This window comes from Arvicanthis niloticus, chromosome 3, assembly GCF_011762505.2.
Source record: "Arvicanthis niloticus isolate mArvNil1 chromosome 3, mArvNil1.pat.X, whole genome shotgun sequence".
Lineage (NCBI taxonomy): Eukaryota > Metazoa > Chordata > Mammalia > Rodentia > Muridae > Arvicanthis > Arvicanthis niloticus.
Window position 1 is genome coordinate 128,365,810 of NC_047660.1, and position 23,636 is coordinate 128,389,445.

At 39.4% G+C, this 23,636-nt stretch overlaps 1 protein-coding gene across 4 annotated transcripts in view; it reads left to right on the plus strand.

Moving 5' to 3' along the window:
• Positions 1 to 23,368, plus strand: part of Hecw2 (HECT, C2 and WW domain containing E3 ubiquitin protein ligase 2) — a 358,088-nt gene extending 334,720 nt beyond the window's left edge. For all 4 annotated transcript variants that reach the window (XM_076931910.1, XM_076931912.1, XM_076931911.1 and 1 more), the window contains 3 exons: positions 1,632 to 1,717; positions 2,630 to 2,742; positions 16,902 to 23,368. In XM_076931910.1, the coding sequence (XP_076788025.1) occupies positions 1,632 to 1,717; positions 2,630 to 2,742; positions 16,902 to 17,013 (311 nt within the window). In that variant the 3' untranslated portion in view covers positions 17,014 to 23,368. The remainder of the gene's footprint in view (positions 1 to 1,631; positions 1,718 to 2,629; positions 2,743 to 16,901) is intronic.
• The last annotated feature ends 268 nt before the right edge of the window (positions 23,369 to 23,636 follow it).

Consider the following 23,636-nt stretch of genomic DNA (forward strand, 5'->3'; position numbering starts at 1 on the left):
TTCTCTTTTGTGGTAACTATTATTTCCTTGTATCTTACTCCCAAAAGATCTCATAGCAACGCAGTAATCAAGTTAGTCATTTTTGGTCTGACGCAGTCTAAGATTTTTTTTAAATCACTATATGTGAGTGAATTAAGGGCCTATTTTAGTGGTAAATCTTACCAAATAAGATCCTTAGAAGAGACCAGATAAAGGACAAGACACTTAGCTGCCATGTTTGCCTGGCACAGCTAGTTGGCACCATGTGAAAAAAGCAGTTGTGCTGCCGCGTACCATCTGTTCATCCAGCAGCTGTTTGTGGATGATATGATGAGATAGTCATTCTTCTTTCAAACTAGGCTTAGCACAAGCAGTAAGGGCAAAGCAGAAGAGGGCTGACTCATAAGCAACCTGTAGTGCCTCAAGCAGCTCATGCATTGATCTTTCACTCATTAACCAAGTTTTCCCCAAAGCCTGGATGCTGTTGCTATAGCCAGCCTACTGCTGCTTATCCTTCACACAGACTCTTCCCTCATCAAGGGGAGTAAGTATCTCTGGTGAAATGGCAAATCTTAAAGTGAGATTTCTTGGTAAATTTCACAGCTATGGGAGCATGAGGACACATTCAGATTTAAGTTGTCCCTTCTCACACTCATTTTAGGAGTACAGCACAGAATTAAATAAAGTAGTGTTTGTAAAATATGACTATCAATTGATTTGAATCATTCATCGCACGTGAATTCATGTCAGCCCTATCTCTTAGAACTTAATTATCGTTTACTGGAAGATTTTTAAACCGGTTACTACTGATTTAACCCAAATTTGTGAGATAATTCTTTTGACATTTCATTAAATTCTACCAAAGTATGAAATAAAAGTAAAACTGTGATAATTAGGATTTATTAGCTGAAAAAGTTAAAGGTCTCTTTCCTGTTTATTAATAAATATTATGAAAATATTTTGGTTTTATTTATTTTAATTTTAATTAAAAATTAAATCTGTAGTTCTGAGGATTGAATCTAAGACCTTGCACTTGCTAGACAAGTGCTTTGCCACTGAGCTAAATCCCCAGTCCTAGTGATTTGATCTTATTATTAATTATGAATAGTATACATAGTTTTTAGGGAAGAACTTGGAAATGAAATAAGCAGCTTTAACATTTTTTTATTGTTTTTCTTTGCATACATAAATTGTGTGATTAATTCATCTCTCCTTCATCAGGAAATCCTGGGAGGTTCAGTTTTCTTTGCCCCAAAGCTTAGGATAGTGTTTGGCATAATGGTATTTGTAACCACTGAGTGATTGTCTCTTATAGAAATAGTTTCTTATAGAAATGATTGAAAGAGGTAAGCATTTCTAGTCACAACGATTGTATTTTTCAGAAATGATGGACCTGAAGTACCTCATTTGTTGTTCTTCTCACTGCTAAATGAAAACAGAGACCTGTTGCTCTCATTTGTGCCACCTTGTTTGACTTTTGATATGCGTATGATCATATTTGCAGTCCTGTTCTTTAATCTTAAATTATAAACAACATTTAAAGAATCCAAGATGCTGATTTGTGTGTATGGTGGTAGTCTTTTGGCATGTATTTCTGGGTGGTTTAAGATAGAAGACTCAAAGTAACGTGAGCTCTCATGCTTGGTTCACAGGGTACCATGACAATCACATTGTAATTCGGTGGTTCTGGGCTGCAGTAGAACGATTCAACAATGAACAACGACTAAGGTTGTTACAGGTAAGATGCCATTAGGTCATCCATCTTTAACACAAAAATATATTGTTGGAAGTGTGTATACTTTTTAGTAATTGCTAGATATTCTTCATAAATACAAACCTTGTTTATCTGGCTATGACATTTTCATACCCTTTTGACTGTGTGTCCGAATACTGTACCACCAACCAAGTCAAAGCATTTCTTGAGGCTTGTGGGGAAGTGCCAATGCTAGTCTGAGAAACCCTGGGTTGTCATATGCCCTCAGGGCAGGTGGGTCCTTGTAGTGACAGCCTATGGCCCTCTACAGTCAGCATCCTTAGTGGAAAAAGAGATGCTGTTCAATACTTTAAGAAAGGACCCTGTTTGTTGATATAGTTCTTGTCCTTCATTTGGCTTTTTAAACTTTATAGAGCAATGACATCTTGGAGAAGAGGTCACTGTGTTTTGTGACATTTGTAAAACCTGTCCAGAGCAATGTTGGCAAGGTTCTACTAAAGCAGTAGACATGAGTAAGCCTCTTGGACACTAAGGCAGAGCCTTACATGTATACTTGGATATGGAACTCAGATTTTGCAGTCCACAGAATTCCTAAAATTCATACCAAACTGATAATGGGATGATGTTAAGTAGGTTTGGTTTAATTAATAGACTCATTTGGCTCATCTGCCATGGGAAGTATGCCTAGTTTAATATCCGAGCAGGCCAGCCTCTTAGAATGCTCTACGTCCTGTTTCCCTTTATAATTCACTGCTCTTCGCTGTGTGGCTAAGTGATTGTCAGAGTTCCTTTAGTTGTTCTATGTTGATGACCCATTGGCTTCTGAAACTCCCTACTTGTCCCTCTTCCTTGGGAGTGCTGCACAGCAATAATGATGTGCCTTTCCTGAATGAGGTCTCTGGCTTGACCTTTCCCTTCTGTTTCTGTGGCTGATAGTTTGTTACAGGCACATCCAGCATTCCCTATGAAGGATTTGCTTCTCTCCGAGGGAGTAATGGTCCAAGAAGATTTTGCGTAGAAAAATGGGGAAAAATCACCGCTCTTCCCAGGTAAAAGAAAGTACTATTCTTTATACCCAAGACATGCAGGAAAACCTCAGCTTAATATTTATTTTATATTACTCTTACTTATATGAATGAATATATGGGTATATGGATCGATCACTGTTTTATGTGAAAACTGGAAAAGAAAACAGCCTGAAAGATGAAATTCTCGCTAATCACTTTCTTTAATAAAGTGAAGAGAAACAAAATATCTTGTTTTGTTATATGTTAAATGTATGCATCTGTATATTAGAGTACAAAGCACAACAAAGACAGAAGACTTACTAGCTTTAGTTAGGCAACATCTGTCATCAAACTGTGGCTTGACTCTAAAAGGCAATAGTAGTTAGAATTTCTATTGCTGGGATGAAAAACCGTGACACTACCTATACTTTCTTTAAGTTTGGTTTGTTGGATATACAAATTTTTTAGGTCATTTATATCAAGAGAAATTTTTCTTTCTCCTTCAACTATGCCAGATAATTTTGCTAGGTTTTATTAGTTGAAGTTGGCCATCATGTCTTTAAGGACTTGGAATACAGTGCTTCTGGCTTTCAAAGTCTCCATTTATAACACCAGTAGACATGCTAACATGAATGGAGGCCACAACCCTAGACAAAGAGCCATAGGCAACCAAGGAATGCTTGAGACTGAGAAGTTGTCTTCCCTAAGGAAGATCACATCAATAGGTCATCTAATACCAGATGGTCAGCCATGAAAGCACACATGCAAATAATGTCACATAGACCGAGCAAGTTGTATTCATGTTTTTAGAAACACATACATGCATGCGCGCGCACGCGCGCGCACACACACACACAGAGAGAGAGAGAGAGAGAGAGAGAGAGAGAGAGAGAGAGAAGAAAAGAAACAGAAAACAAAGATAAAGAGGCCATAAATTTGAAAGAGAGCAAAGAAATGCACATGAAGAGTTTGGGATGGGGGGATGATAAGGGAGAAATGAAATAATTATATTATAATCTCAAAAAAATCCTTGAAAATGAATAAAAGAAAAAAAAAAACCCAACAAAACTACTGTGACCAAAGCAAGTTGAGGAAGAAAGGATTCATTTTATCTCACAGCCTATCACCCAAGGGAATCCAGGGCAGGAGCTCAAGTCAGGAATCAATGCAGAGGCCATGGAAGGTGCTGCTTATGGGCTTGTTCTCCATTGCTTGTTCAGCAACCAATCCAGGTTTGGCCCAACTACAGTGATCTGGGTACTCCCATGTCAATCGGCAATCAAGAAAATGCACTATCGGCTTGCCCACAGGCAATGTGTTGAGGACGTTTTTTCTCAATTGACTTCTTAAAGGACTCTAGCTCATGATGAGTTGACATAGCCGAGCCAGCACAAAGCTCTAACGCTAAATAACTGTTGAAAAGGACTAGCACATGGTAGCTGTTGAGTAGGATTCAGTCTTGTGGATGTGTTGTGTACCTCTCCAGTGGTTAGTATCTGTTGTCGTTCCATTCGAGTCTCTCTGCACCAGACTCTCAACAATATCACACATTTCGTTGGAGCTAACAATAAGCACACAAAGCTAGCAGGTAGGGCTTGTGAAGGAGAGTTGAATGGAGGCAGCTTAGGGGCCTGCCTGAGAACCTCACCTGCCTATGCACATCACAGGTTGTGAATAGTAATTCTATAATCTTTAATTACCAGGATATTTAATGTACTAATTTTTACTTATGCTTGGGTAGTGAGATTTTTTTCCCCTTCCTTTAGTGCATATTTATATCTTAAAAACAGATATATACTAGCTTAGTAAGGTTTTTCTACTCTCGAGAAACTTAACACAGGAAAAGCAGGAAAATTCAGATTAACTGTGTGTCACATTTCTATTGAATCTATTTTGGTGGAGACACTAAACTTCATGGAATTGACTGCAGTAATGATAGGTATAGCTTTTGCTCACAGTTAAAGCACCAGAATCTTCCAGAATCTCGTTGGGTAGAGAAAGATAGTTGGTTACAACTCCTGTCCTCTTCTGTCTTGTCCTGAAGATTCCCGAAGACACTTTTTCACTGGCTCTGCGTTTGCTGCTGGCTATCACTGCAGTATGTGTCACCCTCATCTGCAATTAGGCAGTGTCATATTGAAACAAGCAGAAGTCTGGAAGTTAGAAATCCTGGATTTCAGGTCCACTTTGTCACCATCAAACTTTGGGATCTCTAGGACCACTGTTTTGTGAATTTTAGGGTTCAGCTGCCTTATCTATAGACAGCTGGCTGGTGGTATTTTAGGTTTGGTTGAGTGAGTGGTATCACTACGCAGGTGCTGAAGAGTCTTGAGGGTTGTCTGCACCTGCATCTCTACTTCCTCTGGTAGTTCCAGAAAGTTCTCAGGCTGACTCATTGTAGATGGAGCTGTCAAAATCATTGCAGACACACAGTTGGGTAACAGCTATTGTCATTCTTCCTCTCTTCCTATGGGGCGCCTGCTCCTACCCTTATCATAATGCAGCACAAATAAAGGTGTTATTATCCATCTCCATAGAACAGAAATAACAATGCTGAGCTCAGAGAGTATTTCTAACACCTGAATGAGATAATGTATTGGAAAGTCCTTGGGGAGTGTATGCTTTCTTGTTTCCATTTAAGCCTTTAATCCTTAACCTCTGTAGCTTCTGCACTACTCAGATGAAGTCTCTCCTTTCCTCCCTCTCTCTCTCTCTCTCTCTCTCTCTCTCTCTCTCTCTCTCTCTCTCTCACACACACACACACACACACACACACACACACACACACCTTCTTTAGACAAAAGCATAAGAAAAATCACTTCAGGACATGACAGTTTTATCAGAAGCAATTTTTCACTGCTAACCTGGTCATTGCCCTTTATGAGATTTAAAGTATCACTTAAATGTAAAGAGATCTGTGAAGTTGGTTCAGACCTAAAGACATTATTTTATATTACTGAGCCTAGTACTTTGAAGACCAAAACATACACACTCAAGCCACCACACACACACACACACACACACATTCCAGCCCGCTATTTCCTGGTTTCACAGGGCCAGGGGGCTGGTGGGTCTCAAGCCAGTCAGCTCCAGTATATTCTTTTCCCTCTTAGTGATTCTGTGTTTATCATTTAAGTTATGATACTGTACAAATATACTAGATAGAACCAATGTCCTCCTTACTAAAAATAAATATAACTTTTGAAACTCCCTTCTCACAAGTATAGCATCATCTTCCCGTGAGACACTATAACCTGCAGAGTTGGAAGGGTGTGAAGGGTGACAGCTGTCATTACAAGCCAGAGTGATGACAGAGAGGCTCTTGGTCTTGGACAGATAATTTAGTCTTTCAACCTTCCAAGCAAGCAAGTGTGACTTGTGCTCTTTGATTTCCTTGTTCTCATTCTGTGGTAGCTCTGGGTAGCTCTGATCAAATGTTACCCAAGAAATGCATTAAAGTATAGATGGTAGTCCTGAAGCCAGAACAAGTTGTACCCATGACTTTTCCCTCTTCTTCTATAGTAATAAAGTAACCAGAGATTTAGCTGATAGAGACTTGAAATTTACTCAATGGTGTTTCCATGGAGACTAGCAGCCTGAACAGATTACTGCACTTCCTCTGCTTTGTGGCTGCTGGTTGGGCTAGCTCTGCATTTGCATTTCTGTAGAAGACTTCCTACCCCCTGGAGCTCTCATGGGTTTTATGAGTAAAGAGTAAACTCACTTTATGGCATTTCCTCTCAAACAGTCCAAAAAAGAAAGAAAGAAAGAAAGAAAGAAAGAAAGAAAGAAAGAAAGAAAGAAAGAAAGAAAGAAAGAAAGAAAAAAAGAAAAATAGAGAGAGAGAGAGAGAGAGAGAGAGAGAGAGAGAGAGAGAGAGAGAGAGAAAAAGACCGTTCACATGCCAGTCTGCAAAGTACAGAGCAGTGCTCTCTCCTATCTGGATACACAGCCTCTAAGTTCATCTGAGGTATCTGCCAGTGAATTGAAAACGGGGAGTTAGAGAGTAGCAGGGACTGCAGCCACTGGAGAAGGGTGGGCTTTTGACCAAAGAGAAAATGTTAATTTAGGAAGTTAGTTGTGTCAGGAGATTGAAAAGGATGAAATGTGTACCCAGAAGTTAGGAAAGTAAATGTAAGAATTCACTATGAAATAGAAGTCTCGAGGAAAGGATTTTATAAAACAGAACGGGACTTCGATTTTGTGATTTTTGAACCCAGGTTGACCTTGAATTTGTTATCCCTGCCTTAGCCTCACTCTCAAGGCTGCTGGCGTCAGAGGCACGCTCTCCGCCACACTAGAAACATATAACAGTTTCTCTCTCTCTCTCTCTCTCTCTCTCTCTCTCTCTCTCTCTTCTCTTCTCTTTAATGAGAATCTTTTTCTCACTGTAAAGTCTACTTTTTATTTGTGTTATAAAACAAAAACATTTTGCAAACATGCCAAGGAAAATATTTACAATTTAAAACACATTAAATGTGTATAAAGTATATACATGCATAGACATCCATCAGTCAAAAGCCCAACAGTGAGGTAAGTCCTGTTGACAGCCTGGAGTGTCTGCCTACACTCACCCTTAAGTTGCTTGCATGTGCGCACACATGTGTACAGATTTGAACTGCCCTGCACAGCCTGTCTGCAAGCTGATTTTTGTGTTTCACACCATTAATTATGAACCTCTTTCCATGGCTTTTATTGTTCTGCAGTCTCATCAATAATGCAGTTTTTCTTCCTCCAGTAAGAGCATTGTTTACCATCCAGGCCAACTTTCAGCTAGTAAATAGAAAAGCAGTACAGGAGTCCTGAAATAAAATAGCTCCTTGCTCAATTTAAAAAAAAAAAAAAAAAAAAAGGAACAAGACTGAGCTCTGGAAACACCCATTGGTGTCACTTTTGTGAATCTGTCTTGATGAGTCCAGCTGCTGGTGTCTGGGAAGGCTGTTAATGTGAGAGGGACTTGTGACAGATTCTCAGTTTCTAATTCTCTAATATAATGTCCCTCTTCAACACCCCCTGCCCACCCACTCAATTTTGTATAACAGAAATACTTAAAGATTTTTACCTTATTCTTGCGTTGAATCGATGGATGAGGTTATTAACATATGCAAATGTGATAGATCTCTTGGATTTGTCTTCACTTTGGAAAGTAGGTGATTTATTATAAAGGTAGATTGTGAAGCCAAGCCAGAAAGCAGAGACAAGAGGGTTGAATGTTCAAGACCAGCTTCAAAGTCCCCATCTTAAAATGGTGGTGATGGTGGTGGTGGTGGTGGGTGTCTAAAACTGTACTCAGGTAAAAAAGTAAAACAATGACAAAATTGGCAAAAATTTTAATGAAGAGGTTCTCTTGCTACCTGCAGTACAAGATGACATAATCCAAGTCAAACCTACTAACAGGTCTTGAGAGCTGTTTCATAAATAATTCTGTAAGTTTATATTGGTGGGACACAGACAACACAACTGTTAAGAAATAAGCTATTCCTTTCCTCTGGCTTCAAGAACACAAACTAGGTTCATCTCTTATCACCAGCATGCTCCATGACACACTCACCTCTCACCTGGATCACTGCAGCAGGCAGGCAGCCAGCCTCCTCCTGATCTGCTCCACCCTCACATTTATTCATCCTATGTGTGAAGGTCATCTCTCTCCCCTAACTTGCATCCTTCAGTGGCTGAAATGAAATTCAGACTCCTTCCCAAGCACTCGAAGGTGGGAGACCAGGTCAGGAGCCTAACTCAGACTTCAGCCCACACCTGCCTCAGCCACTGCCTCTCGTCTAGTCTTCAAACATAATGATCCAGACCTGCTGCCCAGGTCTACTTTCTGCTGGTCCACATCCCTGAGAATTCAGTTGAGAGCCCACCTGACTTCTTCACTGAGGATTCCTGTCAACCATTCTGGACCTCTTATTTCTATCAGGGAACTTACCTAATTCACTCACCAAGTTTAGTTCTCATACTTACTATCAAGCCCCACCCCCCCTCACCATTATATAACCTTTTAGCAGTGAGCTGAACACTTCACACCCAAGGAATACTGTTTGTAGAATGTTTTAAAACTTGACTTTCTGTATTCATCTCAAAAGCTGAGAACTGGTGTCAGCATTCACACTATAAAGCCTTAAAGCCTAAATGAGGCAATACACATTAATGCACAAATTAAGTGAAGACTAACACAGCAGTCAGTAACGTAGGTGAAGAAGGAACTTGCTTGGAATGCATAGTTTGGGGCATTTCTGCTCGTTATCTGCAGGGCAGAAATTCCTACCGCTGTAGCGTTCTCCACTGTACTCATAGATCAGGCATCTTCACTAAGGTGACTGCAATGAGAAGACTTAGGTGACGTGTATTTCTCTACTCTTACTTCGAACAAGTACTTATGCGACACACAAATAGATCTCTGTGCAAGTGGCCTTAAAACATAAGGAGAAAAGTGGCAGTCTTCACATGAACAAACAACCAGAGTTTTTCCCACCAAATACTATGAAAACAAGTCATTGGAATAATAAGCAGCCTGGATTTCATTCCCTTTGGTTCGTATTTATTGATCACCTGGTTGGTGATCAGAAGTTGCGGTATGCTACCATAGGTTGGTAACGTAGATGTTTATGTCCTGGTGTCAGCAAGTATTTATAGTCTAAATTTTTTAGTTCAAGAAAGTAATTAATAAGGATACTAAAGAAATTATTAACATTTTAAAAGAATTAAAAACATTAAATATTGGCAAGTTTTACCTTTATTTTTGCTAATAATACTACCCAGGCTAAGAAAACGGACACTGGGTCCCTCCACTGAACCCTGTCACTCTGGGTCTTATTTCATCTTCTGTCCTTTATCTTGAGCCTCTGTTTGCTGCCTTGTTTAATAATACCTCTGCTGTCTCCCTGCACACCCAACCACTGTTCCCTTTCATCCATCAAATGGAAAGGACTTTTGCATGGACACCCAGCCTTCCTTTGGCCATCCTCCCTTTCTGGCCTTGTCAAGCCTCAGCCCTTGTCACTTGCATTTCTCTGCTTTCCTGGTGATGCAATGCTTTCTCTCCCAGGCTTCCAGACTGTCTGTTGGGAAACATCCTTCTTGTTGATCCAGAAAAGCCCTGCACACGTACAAATCCTTCTAACCTTGGCATGGACAGCATCCTCTACAAAGCCTTCCCCAAGCTGTAACTGAACAGACTTGTAACTCATTGTATTATCATTGTCCTGAACCACATAGAACCCGCAGGAATCTTCTGGATTAATTAGACAAAGGTGTCTCAGTCCTCAGGAAAAAGTACAGCCCAGATCTGGGACTAATGTTTTTTCAAACATCCAAAGGCATGTGAGGACTTATTAGAACCACTTGCCCTGGGCAAATTCCCCAGTTCAGACCACAGGCTGCCCTGCCGGGCCCTTAGGCTTTATTTGCTATGCATGTGAATTCTTTCAGGACAGACCAGACCTTTCTTCCTCATCCGTCTGAAGATCTCAGTGCTTGGCATGCAGTATCTATTCAGTGAGCATTGGTATGGCAAGTGAAGGAATAAGAAGGTATAATACAAGTGGAAGATTTAAATTTTGATCACCAAAGACACTTTGCATGGCAAACTTTCATGATGTGGGACCTTTAAGGTGGGAAATAATATAGGGGTTTTTTTTGTTGTTGTTACTGAGATTCTAGAAGTTAATGGATTAGATTCTTCCCAGGCACCTATTGGTCTCCTGAATTGGGAACTTGAAAAGCTAGGACAGGATGGAGAGCAGACCCCCTGGGGATGCACCCAAGAAGACAAGAGCTATCTCCTCCAGCCACAACAGCCCACAGGACTGTGAGCAAAGCCCTCTTCTCCAGATACCTGCAACTAAGTAAAATTTGGACTTGATAAGGCAGTTTGTGAACACACACATTGCCAAAGAAAGTTTGACATTGAGAAATGATATGTCTCAGGATCCATTGCATAACTTTCCAGGGTGTTTTTGTTGTTGTTGTCTTTTTTTTTATTTTTTTATTTTTTTATTTTTTGAGACAGGGTTTTTCTGTATATCCCTGTGTGTCCTGGAACTCTATCTGTAGACCAGGATGACTTCAAACTCATAGAGATCCACCTGCCTCTGCCTCCCAAGTGCTGGAATTAAAGGTGTGTACCACTGCTGTCCCACCTCTAGAGTGTTTAAGTATTACTTTTGATTGACAAATTGCTTGATGAAAAAGTGTAAATAGGAATAAGAAAACTGAGAAGTAAAGGGTGAGACATCATTGCAAATCAAAGAAGCGAATGTTGGCACATTCTAATTCAGAAAAGGATTTATTTAATGTTGGCACATTCTAATTCAGAAAAGGATTTACTTAATGATAACACATTTTATTTTTGTATTACACCTGTTACTTAAGACTGGGTTCGTGGTTTTCTTTTCCTGTCTCTTGTCTCTGTCTCTCTATTTTAAAATCTTGATTTCAATTTCTTCTTTGTCTAGCATTTTGGGTGCTTGTACAAAATAAAATTACTTTTGGGTGTAGAATAAGAGAATGAGTAAGTACATTCACTCCAGACAGAGAGCTGTTAATCAACTTAAGTAGCTTGTAAAACATAGCTGTGATGCTTACTGGGTTAGATAACTGACTAACCATACAGGATCCAAAAGAAGGCAAGCCTGTGGCCTCCTGTTTAATATCAGAAAAATTCTGAAAGCCATTAAGTCAGACCATAGATCCGGAGGTCTTGAAAAATCTTGGTATTGGTGCCAGCATGGTTTCCCAAGGATGGGTTCAGACTTGCTTTCTTTGAGTGGTTCTGGCTGCATAGACTGAAGTGAGGTAAACTCATTATGGCTTCAGGGTGGCTGGCTTTGGAAGATTTGAAGAAACATTCTCTTACTGAGACTGAAAAGCTGGGTGCACTTTTGCTGCCAATATCAACACAGTCCAGAGGCCCTCCTGGTATTTTCTTCTCACTTTTGTAGGGCACAGAACGGATGGGGGTGGGGTGTGAAAAGCCTCAGAGATTTTTGTTTGCTTGCTGGGCTGTGCGCTCTCTCTCTCTCTCTCTCTCTCTCTCTCTCTCTCTCTCTCTCTCTCTCTCTCTCTCTCTCTCTCTCCCCCCCTACTTGGATCACACAACAAGCTGATGGTAAATATTGGGCAATGTATTTAACCACACTTCCTCAATTCCCTTATTAGCAGTGCTGGCTTGTTTGTATGCAGTTTGGAAAAATTTGCAAAGTGCACAGAATGTCAGTGTGGCTATCCAGTTTGGATATTGTATTTCTAATTGGCTTGCTGTCTCTCCATGGTGGAGACCACCTACATCTGACTCATTTGGAGTGAATCTTAAAATGGAGATCACCAGGACACCCCCTCCCACACACACACCAAACATCTGAGTTAGAATCTCAAGGGACAAAACCCAAACTCTCTGTTGTGAATAACTACTTGGGTGATTCTGAAGTACTCCAAAATGTCCCCACTGTTTATCTCTATTGTCCGGTAAGCCTGCGATTCAGTGACAGTTTGGTTACTTAAAAATCCCCAGGTACCTCCCAAGTTTCTTCTGGATTGACCTAAACTTGACCTTCGTCCTCACAGCTACTGCCACCAAATAGTTCCTTAAAAATTCCCTCAAGATTTTTTCCCCCTTCAATCCTTTCCTCAGATGTATGTGACTATAGTGCAAAATGCATGCAGAGTGCTGGGGCTCCCAGTTCCCAGGCTTAAGTGGCGTGGTCCTAACAGTTGGGCTTCCTTGAGGAGACCCAGGGTTGAGATACTGTTTTTGGCGAGCCACTTACTTGGCTTTGAGCTTAGGAAAACCATTTAGTCTTTCCTCTCTAGAATATAATCTGTCTCTTGCCTCATGTAACATTCTCCAGAAGATCTGTTTATTCAGAAGTTAGCTTATGATAACTATATGTTATGCAACCAGATGTCATTTGAGAAGCAACAATGGCATTAGATTGTGGAGCCATTATGGTGACTGTGTCTCATGACTGAGGAGAAGCAAAAAGCAAAAAAAAAAAAAAAAAAAAAAAAAGATGAAGTGGTAGCTTATTTGGAAGGCTGAGAGGAGGTTTCTTTGAGTTCAGGGCCAGCCTGAACTACATTATATGTGGCAAGCTTCCCCTTCCGCATGTGTGTGTGTGTGTGTGTGTGTGTGTGTGTGTGTGTCCTTCTTTGTCTCTTTCTCTGTCTCTGCCTGTCTGTGTCTTTCTCTGTAGTCTGTCTCTCTTTTTCTGTCTCTCTGTCTCGCTCTCTCTCTCTCTCTCTTGCACACACACACACACACACACACACACACACACAATTGTTCAGTCCTTTCAGTTGTGGTGAGAACTGTAGTACCCAGTCTTGGGGGAAATTCCTAGATAAGATACAATAGTAAAGATACTACAGAAACTGAAAGAGACATTCAGAATTCCTGTCCTGTCTTGCTTCAGCACTGGGCCTTGCTTCGTGGTTGTATTGTATTAAACCATCATCACATTCTATACCTTTCCTTGTACGTTTGATGACCTTAACACTTGTTACTATTTTCTAGTTGCCACAAAACAAACCATGCAAACTTAGTGATTTAAAACAATGGCCACTTCTTGTCTTCTTGTGTTCTTGATGCAAGGGTCCAGGCATGGCCTAGTGAAATTGTCTATTTAGTCTAATATCAGATATCTCCTGGGGTTATTTTTCATCTGCAGCTTCAACCAGGGAAGGGTGTGTTTCTAAGCTCCTTTAGGTTATTGTGACATTCATTCCTTTAGGCTGTGGGATGTATGGCAGCTTGCTTATTCAAATCCGGCCAGAGAATCCATACTTACTATGTAACATTGAGACAAATCAATATGAACCCTAGTGCTTCAGAAAGCAAATGAATTTCATACCCATTAGGATGGCTATTCTATAAGAATGCTGGCTAGTTTTATGCCAATTTGACACAAGCTAAAGTCATCTGAAACCAGGGAATCATGTTATATATGCACAGTGAAATTAATATTCAGCTTTAAGAATGAAGGGAATTCTGAGCCATGGTTACAATGTGAACCTTATAAACATTATGTAAATTGAAATAATCCAGACACAATGCAAAAAATATCTTAAGATTCCATTTAGTTAAAGTACACAAAAGTAGTAAAAATCATAGACAGAACAGTGAGTTCCGGGGACACAGGGGGAAGACAAACAAGTTATATTTCCTGTTTGATGGAGACAGTTTCAGTTGCCATATGTAAATGTTCTGGAGTTAGATGATAATGCTGTTTGCTTGTCCCTCCACGTGTTTTAGTTCCCGATCTTGCTGCTGTTCTAAAATGCCCTGACAAAGAAGTTTAAGGGAAGGAGAGCTGATCTTAGCTCACAGTTCAAGGGGCATATCTGTCATGGTCGCAAGAGCGTAAGGTGCTTGATCATACTGTGTCCACAGTCAGGGGGTAGAACAATGAATACGAGTGCCAGCTCACTTTCTCCTCTTTGCCCAGTCCAAGGCCCAGGACCTGAGAATGGCTCCTCCCCTAATTACTATGGGCCTTTCTACTTCAGTTAATCCAATCTAGATAACCTCTCATAGACATGCGCAGAAGCTGACCTAATCTATGTAAGCCCTGAAAAACATGTCTGAGGTTTGTCTCCTAGGCCATTCTAGAGCCTTACAAGTTGATGGTCAAGAGTAACTGTGCATTTAAAGCCACAAAGCTGGGCATTTGACAATAGCTACAAGAGTAAATTTTACCACAATAAAAGGATTAAAAAGAAAAGGCAGATAAAGAAGGTAAAGTCATGAAACAGTGAAAGCTGAGAGTAAGTAGACAAAACAATGAAAATTTAAAAAAAAATTTAAAGTATCATATTTCAGTCAAATGGGATAAGGAATTGTCCCTGGCGATCACAGAAAGCCTGACATGTTATTCTGCTCAAAGCATACATATTTCACTTTTATATTTATCCCTCGCCTTCCCCTGGAACAAAAATGAAACCATTTATTTTGTATTTTCAGAGGTTTTTTTTATTTTATTTTTTATTTTTTTATTTTTTAGAATTTAAGACCAGATAGATTTTAAGCCATCTCTAGGACTCGGTAGTATGTTAGTAAAACTGTTTTTGCCTTGAGTTCCCAGTCTGGACTCCATCATAAGGAGCTATCAGAAGAATTTTGGTATGAGATTCTAGGATGTTTGTATTTTTGGGTTTTGGTGGGGTTTTTTTTTTTTGTTTGTTTGTTTGTTTGGTTTGGTTTGGTTTTTACAGTTTGCTTTCAAAGATCAGTGAGGTGATTCCCACCAGTATGTCTCAAAGTTTGAGGTTTTAGGAGTGGAAAAAACTGAGCCAAGATTCTTCAGGGTTAGCAGAGCCCCTCACATTCTGTTTCTAATAAGTCTTGTGAGCACACACCTGCTTTATTATCTCCTTATTACTATGTCCTCTTCCCTATGGTCATTGCTATCTTTGGGCAATTTATTGAAGGCAATCCAGATAGAGTCCTCTGGATGATGAGGAAATGGACCTAACAGTGCACCTATTATTATTTAGTCAAACACTATGTGCCAGCCATTCTGTGAAAACACGCTTCTGCTGTTTCAGTGAATCCTCGAACCCTTCTGAGATAAACTACCCTATTATATTAACTCTTTTTCACTGGCAAGAAATTTGGATCTCAGAATTGTATTAAGACACTCCAAACCCCATAGCTGGTGTGGTTGGTAAAAATGGGGTTCAACACCAAATCTCCCCAACACTAAAGTTTTCATCTCCCCTCTATTCTGTATTACTTATAGGAACAGTAGTTATATTTGCCTCACAAATATGAAACAATTGGTAACAATAAGAATTTGCACATTACTTTTTACAAATATTCTACTCACGGCTCCTCAAATTACACATTACTTTCAGGCTTTTTTTTTTTTTTTTTTTTTTTTTAATTGAGTATAAAATACTTAGCTCTAGCAAACGAGCTGTTGTGAATTCAGGATAGGGCGCTTCCTATCCTGTGTCAAAAGTGCAGATCTGCCCCCTGATAAGATGTACTATTCAGAGACTATTTCTTTATTGTGATTCAGGTGTAAATAACAGGAAAACACTGCCCCTCCCCCAATCTTGGCAAAAGAGCGGGTATTTCTAAAAAAAAAAAAAGAGTGCTGCATATAACTGTGATTAAATGGACATTTTTTCCCCATGTTATGAACAGGGAGAAGGCAGGCTAAAGCATGGAATTCAAGGCAGTCACAATATCTGCACACGTCCATAGACAAGTCTAGCTAGGGACTTTCCCCAAACTCTAAGCCACAGCCTGGTCTTCGGCTACAGTTGCCGCTCATCCCTGCCCAAGAAAATGAAACGCCACTGAGCCACACATTATCCAAGGGACATCCAGGCAACAGACAGTACTGGAAGGGAGTCAAAGTGAATCTCTTTGGAAAGTCTTTATTCTTGCCTTTGAATAGAAAGGAAGAAAAAAGACTGAACTTGGCTTTTTCATTCTCCTACAACTCAGCAAGAAATACTATGCATGAAATATATCTTCTAAAGGGTGGCACATAAAGAAAATGTTTTAGGGGTGTTTGTTACTCTCCAAAGAAAATTTCAACTCTGTGTAGTAAGAAATACTGAAATCCTGGCCCAGGGCTTCCTTCCTGCCTTAGATCATTTATGTTCCTGGATGAAAAACACACAGTCTTTGTGTTTTTAATGTGCCTTAGGCAGCACAAGAGCTGGGCAGCTGCCTGCCCTCCATGCTGTTAGAATCTTGGTTCCTATTGATAACACCAAATTATCACTTACTATTTACTATGTTCCATCTGGGCTGCTCTTAACCCAGTCCTCTGGGCCAAGTTCTCTTGGCCCTAGCCCATAGCTGTTCTCCTTCTCCTTCCTGTATGTTCTTCCATGAAAGCTTCTTCCTTCCTCCTACCCTCCTCATGGTCCTCTCTGACCCAAGCCCTCAAAACCTCAACCCTACCTATGACTTTGTCTGCCCAGCTATTAGCTGTTGGCATCTTTATTTACCAATCACAATTAACTGGGGACTGGGGCTACTAAGTTGAAACATCTTTACTTTTCCCCCAGGTAACTGTGAAAATGATAACAAATAAATTTGAGTATGAAAGAGAAACACTCTTAGTACGTGCACACATGTGTGCACACATACACATTCACGTACGCATCCCTACAGACGCGCAGGAGCATGGACTTGGTTAACTCAGCCCCTCTGCTAAATTGTGTCATGCTTCTTCTATTTGCAGAGCCCACACTTGTTTTAACCGCCTGGATCTTCCTCCATACCCTTCCTTTTCCATGCTTTATGAAAAACTCTTGACCGCAGTAGAAGAGACCAGTACCTTTGGACTTGAGTGACCTGGAAGCGTGACGCTCAGCTCTTCCTGGACCCGTAGTTCCAGCAGCTGGCCTCCCGAAGAGTGACACAGCATTAATAGTCTCAAGCCTCGGCTTCCATTACAACAACCTGAGTGATGCTCTCTGGGAACATATGCTCCTGTGTTTGGGGACTGGCTGTGAGTTCTTTTGGAAGGATTGGGGTGAGCTTGGTGCCCATGGAACAACCCAACAGTCAATCAACAGTTCTTGACTGCCAAACCTCTCCTATTTGTTCCCATGTTCCAAGATAAAAGACGAACCTGCACATGATCAACTCCGTGGTGACTTTTAGGGACTCAGGAGAATCTTGAAACTCTCCCGTAAATATACTTCAAGCCAAACTGGCAGCACTGACCCAATCTCTAAATTAGCGCAAGTGAAAGAAAATCATTAAAAAAAATATATATATATATATATATTTCCTGAAAGTACATTTGTTTAAGCCCTAAGTTATAGCAGAATGTTTATTTCTTGCTTATGAGTGCCTGCATGGTGTGCACTATAGGTTTCAACCTTCACAGGACAAGTGTGAAAAGTGAAACTAAGTCAGTATGCGATAACTTTAAAGATTTGAGATAAGGTGGTCTGTGACAATGTATATGCAAGTGGTATGTGTGTAATTATGGCTGAAGACAAACTTATTCAATGAATTACTAATGACAGATTTTATGCTTTATAATGCATGAAAACAATTTAAAAATATCTAGCAATTAATCACAGCATATCAGGAAAAATGTACACAGTGAATTCTGTTTATTTTTTTATAGGTTCATCATATTTCTGTTCTTTAAGATGTATATAAGGACCTACCTACCATAGTGTATGTACCACCTCTTCATCTTCATGTTCCATGCTTACTCGGGCATCTTGCTAGTATGTACCCTTTTAAGCACGCTCAAGGGAACTAAAGGGCCTTTTATTTTTATAAAGGTTAAAAAGATTTCCCCAAAATATTTTGCACTGAACGTACCAAAGGTGAAGGGACACTACAGTCTGACTAACAGCAGCACCATCAGTTGATGATACAATAGAAGTAGCTTTTGAATCAGACTTCCTTCACAGTTGCCATGTCAACCACTGCAAGGACTGTGCATCTAAGTAATAATTTTGTAAGACTCACTATATGTGATAGTATGATATGCATTTATTTAAAAATGCATTAGACTCTCTTCCATCCATCAACTACTTTACAGGATGGCATTTATTACAGATATTTCGTATTTCCCCCACGGCTTCTTATTTGTACAGCATCATTAAACTTTGAGCTTGGTTAGGGAGCCATCAGCAATGCCGGAGAGATCAGCTCTCTTTCGTAGTAAGAGTTCCACTTTCTCTCATCAATGAAGATACCATAACTTGAAACTCTCAGTACTATATTTCTAAGCCTGCATTTTCACTGATGCATAATTTTCTTATTAATATCAAGAAAAAATTTTGTATGGTCTCTCAGAAACTGCATGACATCACTGACAGGTCTTCTTAACTTGATGAAAGGATTTCCTTCATTTTGATTGCTTTGGGGACTGTCCCACGCTATGTTTGTTTCTTGATTTGTGACCATAACTAATCAGACACAGAGTACAGTGAAGTGGAATTGAGGTGGGTAAAACCATTACTTAACATTTAGTTTGCCAGCCTGAGGGGCTACAGGCATTACCTGAACATTGCTTTGAGAATCTTGTTTCTAGGTATCATGGACTTCCTGTTATGGGATGCAGGTAACTTTACATTTTATACAGGTTCCATGCACAGTTCTCATAGGTGTTTTGTAAGAACAGTTACTCTCCTGTAGTGAAGCTGTGTTTACTGTTGGGACCCTTAAGAGGAATGACACTCATGTTGTGTTACTGTGTTAAAGATAAGTCCTGGGTATGAGAAAATGTTCCAGGAGAAAACAAATTACAGAAACCTGGAAAAGATATATGGAATATTTATTTGTATACCATAATTGGGCCTGAAAAAAAAAAAGAATGACTAAAATTTTTGACTGGAATTATTAGTTTGTACTTATTTGTCATGAATACAAGTATATATTTAATTTTTGCAAACTGCTTTTACTTGTTTGTATTTTTTCATCATAAGGAAAACAGAGCATGCTAATACATTTTTTAAAACCATATTTTGCTGTGTCAGGGCATTCCCTAAGAGTTGTCACAGGGGTTCGTTAAGAGAAAGCTGCCTTTCTTTCAAAAATACATTTATAGGCCACATTAATGCTCACTTGGTTTGAGACACTTTGCCACCATGTGCCGTATTACTAGGCAAAAGAGATTTCAAATAAAATGTACCTCTTTAACTATTTCTAATAAACACTGTTTGCTGTTGACGCTAAAGCACCCAGCTTCTCAAATAGCAGTTTTAAATGTATCCAGACACTCTTAAAGTGGTAGGACTTAGTCCCAGTTGGCACTGTTCTCAGAATTGGAAATTATCAAAATTGTAGCTTGCATAGTAGAAAACTGTGATAACACATTATTCTTCATGGGTAAAACAAAAACCAGACAATACTATCTCTATAAAAGTTAAATAACACATCCACAGAAAAAAAAATTAGATGTTATTATACTCTACAATTAGAAATATTCATAAGTATGCTTTTCTGGACTGTGAACCTTGATAACTTGGCTCTCTGATTTTAAGAGACTTATACATGATGCTAATAACAATACAAAAGGCAGTTTCGATACGCCATGTATGTATTATCTTTCAGAGCACAGGTATACTGTTGGCATTTCATTCATGCCAGTCACTGCATTTATTGATAAAGCTACAAGATTATGAATCTGGCCTTCAGAAAGATGCTCGTAGCCTGCTAGAGGGGACATCAAGATTCCAAAAGCATTTTAAATAAAAGTACTACAGTTAGTGAATGAAAAGGGAATAGCCTATTCATCCCAAAGGCATGGTTACAGTCTCATATATGTGAGACTGTGTAGCTAAAAGACGTCATCATGCATTTCTTCTGGTAACTACAAGAGTGTCCTAGAATATCAATGCTGGTAAGTCTCGAGACCCAAAATGCATTCATACAATGAGAGTTTAAAGTATGCAGATGGGGATTGAGCTGTGAAGGAGCAACCCAAGGATCTATCAAAGATGCCAAAATGAAGTCTGGAGACTTCCTTCAGCCTCTGCACTACAATCTATACATTCTATTTTTAGTGTAAAATATCACAGTTCCTCAGCCTAACCCACACACGGGATCACAACATTTTTCTTGTGCACAAAAGTGAATGGAAGTCATAGTTTTCTAGTATATGTTGTACTTATAATTTAATGGCCATTCTGTACTAAGGTAATATAAAAGCCACTATTGAACTAGGGAGTGCAGTTTGCAAGACAAAAGTGTAGCATGTCCAGACAGTCATATTAAATTAAACTCTAGTCTTTAAAAAGGATGGTGGCTGGGATCTATTCACCACTACCTCGATGATAATGGCCTGTGAAGGTGTGGTCTGTGGGGACTGTGTGCTTAGAGCTGAGGACTTTCACAGTGCTTGAGGGGCAGTCTCTTCTGCCCCTCAGTGAGAAGTATCAAGTCCTCCCTGGGCTCAGGGTGATTTCATGAGTAGCTGGTGAGATGATTCGTGCTTTGTTGTCAAGATCCTGTTTAGTCTCAAGAAATATGAAGACTAATATTTGTACCTATATATTCACCTTTCCAGTGTTTTGGTTTCCCAAACTCGTACTTTCTAAAACACCCTTAGACTGTGACACTCCTGTAGAGGGCACGGAGAAAAAAAGCACATTTCGTGGAAAAGGCTTCTCCCAGATGCATTGTTTCCACTTACTGCCTGTGGGAGGAATTTAAGACAAATCTGATTGTGATCGGTGGAATTGCACAGCACAGGAATTTGCCCCCCTTGGGGATTATGTAGAAGCAAGAGTATGAAAAAGACACCAACCAGAGGCCTGGCTTTCATTATTAATTTGTGATAACCCCGAGTCTCCAGAGGTCTGGCAGCTGACCTCAGTGATGTGGAGGAACTACAGCAGCTTCTGGTTTTCTTTCTGTCTTCCTGATACTTGTTCAAATGACCTTTTTATCCTTTTTGCACACAGCTACTTTAACAAGGCATACATCTTGTAATGAAGAGTCTAGAATTTTATTCAATTTAACTTCATTCAGGAAATTCCAGAGGCAGGAAATGAGGCCATTTTTATCATTAAAAGGCATCACTAATCCCACATAAGAAGCAAGATGCAGTTGAAGAATCCGGCCCAACCTCCCAGCTACGGTTGAGATTCAGGCCAGCTGTGGATGTATCCTGAATCAGCCACACTACTTGCACATGACTTGACTTTATATTAATGGGAATGTCCCTTGGAAACATATTCCAGTTGCCAGACTTTATTTGCTTTGTAATTCTGTTGCATTTTCAGATAATTTGTCCAGTGCAGAAGCAAAGGAATGCCAGAGACATTAAAGGTTTCTGAGCTGTCACTTAAGGCCAATCCATTGACCTTACCACTAAAGGGCTAATTAGAAATAAAAAGTAGAAAAGTAGATGCCTGGCAGTTGTACCACCCTGGTAATGTGATGCCAACTACTGTCAAGATTCAGGAGTAACAGCTACATTCCAAGGAACTGGCATTCTGGGTATAATGAATGCATTTGGCCCTATCAGAGCAATCTGGCTTAGGAGTGAAGGCACATTTACAATCACAGAATAGCTAAGAGAACAATGAAACAATGGTACAAACATCATCAGACTTAGACCTTGCCAGTGCGGGGTAGGAATGTGTTCCATTTTGGTTTCTGAGTTTTGAGAACAATGTATTTGTGTTTAGTGAAGGCACTGATTGGCCATCTACCTGGTGGGAAATACCCTTGTTGTATGACTTCAGTAGGCTAGTATTTCCTGTATTACAAAATGTCATTTAGTCCCAAAGTATTAAGGCTAACCATAGTTCAATCAGGAAGCTCAACAATTTGCATTAAGTTATTATAGTTTTCTTTAAAACTTGAAAGTCATTGTTACCACTATCAGACACTATCTGTGAAATATAATCATATTTCATCATTGCTTAATTTGTTTTTATAGTTGACATTAGCATAGCTTTTGAGACATTCTCATACTATCTAATGCTGATTTAAACAGTTCCTATTAATCTGGAAAGCAAAAATCCTAAGTATAAGGTTACTAAATTGCAAAAGGAGGCCTAGCACGTGTTTCATCTTGAAGAAGTTAATCAAGACAGCAGACACGTTTGCTTAGATTTTGATCTTCAAGGTACTTTACTCTCATTTCACTATCAAACAGCGCAACAGAACAGGAGGGCTCAAGGTGTGTATGATTTTATATCTAGTGACCTTGGGCAGGTGATATCTTCCTTCATATCCAATCTTCTTTTAAGATATTGCAACCCTGAGGGGTGTTGGTAAGTATGTCGTATGATTCAAACTGAATCAGCTATTACTGGTGTAAGAAATCATCAGTAAATTCTGGTAATTATCACCTTCTGTAAAAAGGGATGGGTAATGTTCAAGAAACACCTTGGAAGGGTAAACCAGGGAATATACAGAACAGAATGTTCTTTAGGACCCTAACGCCCTAAAAGATGTAATTACAGCTTATTTTTCTTTACGTGATATCATAAGAAAGATACAGGGGCTGTTAGCACATTAGAAAGTGCATAAGATTATGTTTTTATAATAGGGATGCAGGCATTCCAAAAAAAAAAAAATGAATAAAAATACATGCATCTCTCTTGCCTCTTACTGAAGTATTAATCTAATTTTATAATAATGCTTACTTTTTAATATTAAGGCTCTGTAAAAACATTTTATTTCTAAGATTTCAGTAGAGTACAGGTGGTGCATTTTTTAAGCCTTTTCACTTCTCTTCACCAGCCCTGCCCACTCATTACATCCACTATCTCATAGATCATGGTTAATAGGTACACTTCTGATTTTGTTGAGTTGATTCAAGCTTTGTACTTATTCAGTGTAACTTTTAGTAGACAATAATAATGGGAGGTATTTGCTATTAGAATTAAGATTATACAGCCCTCATTTTACCATACACTTACATTTTTAAGGCACATGATATACGTTGTTGATAGGCACCCTAGAAGTACTTCATGAGTGGTGTTACACAACACTTAGGACTGGATTATGGACCAGTTGTTCATTTTCTGGGAAGTCTGTATTCTTATTCTCACCTGAGCCTCCGATTCTTGTGTTGTATTTTTTATGATTATGAAATGCTTTGACGGAAAGATATTTTAATGTGTACAATTTGTTTTATTTTCATACTGATCTCTATTTTTGTTTAAAACCATGTTACATCATGAAATCACTTACTCAAAAATAAATCTTTTAAAAAATGAATTACGACTTTTCTGTTTGGGGAAAGAAGAAACTCGGGGACATAAATAAGGATAAATACTTGCGATGAGTATACAGCTCTGCAAGTGTGTTCATTTGTAACCTGGAATCTATTTTGTTTATCTTTACAAGGATATTTTACTTCCAGTGGTGCATCCATGGACATTACAGGAATGAATTAATGCAAATCATAGTGATTTAACTCATATGCGTTGAGTTTGTTGAGTCGTGTTGGATCTTTAATTCATAATCATGAATATCACCGCCACCA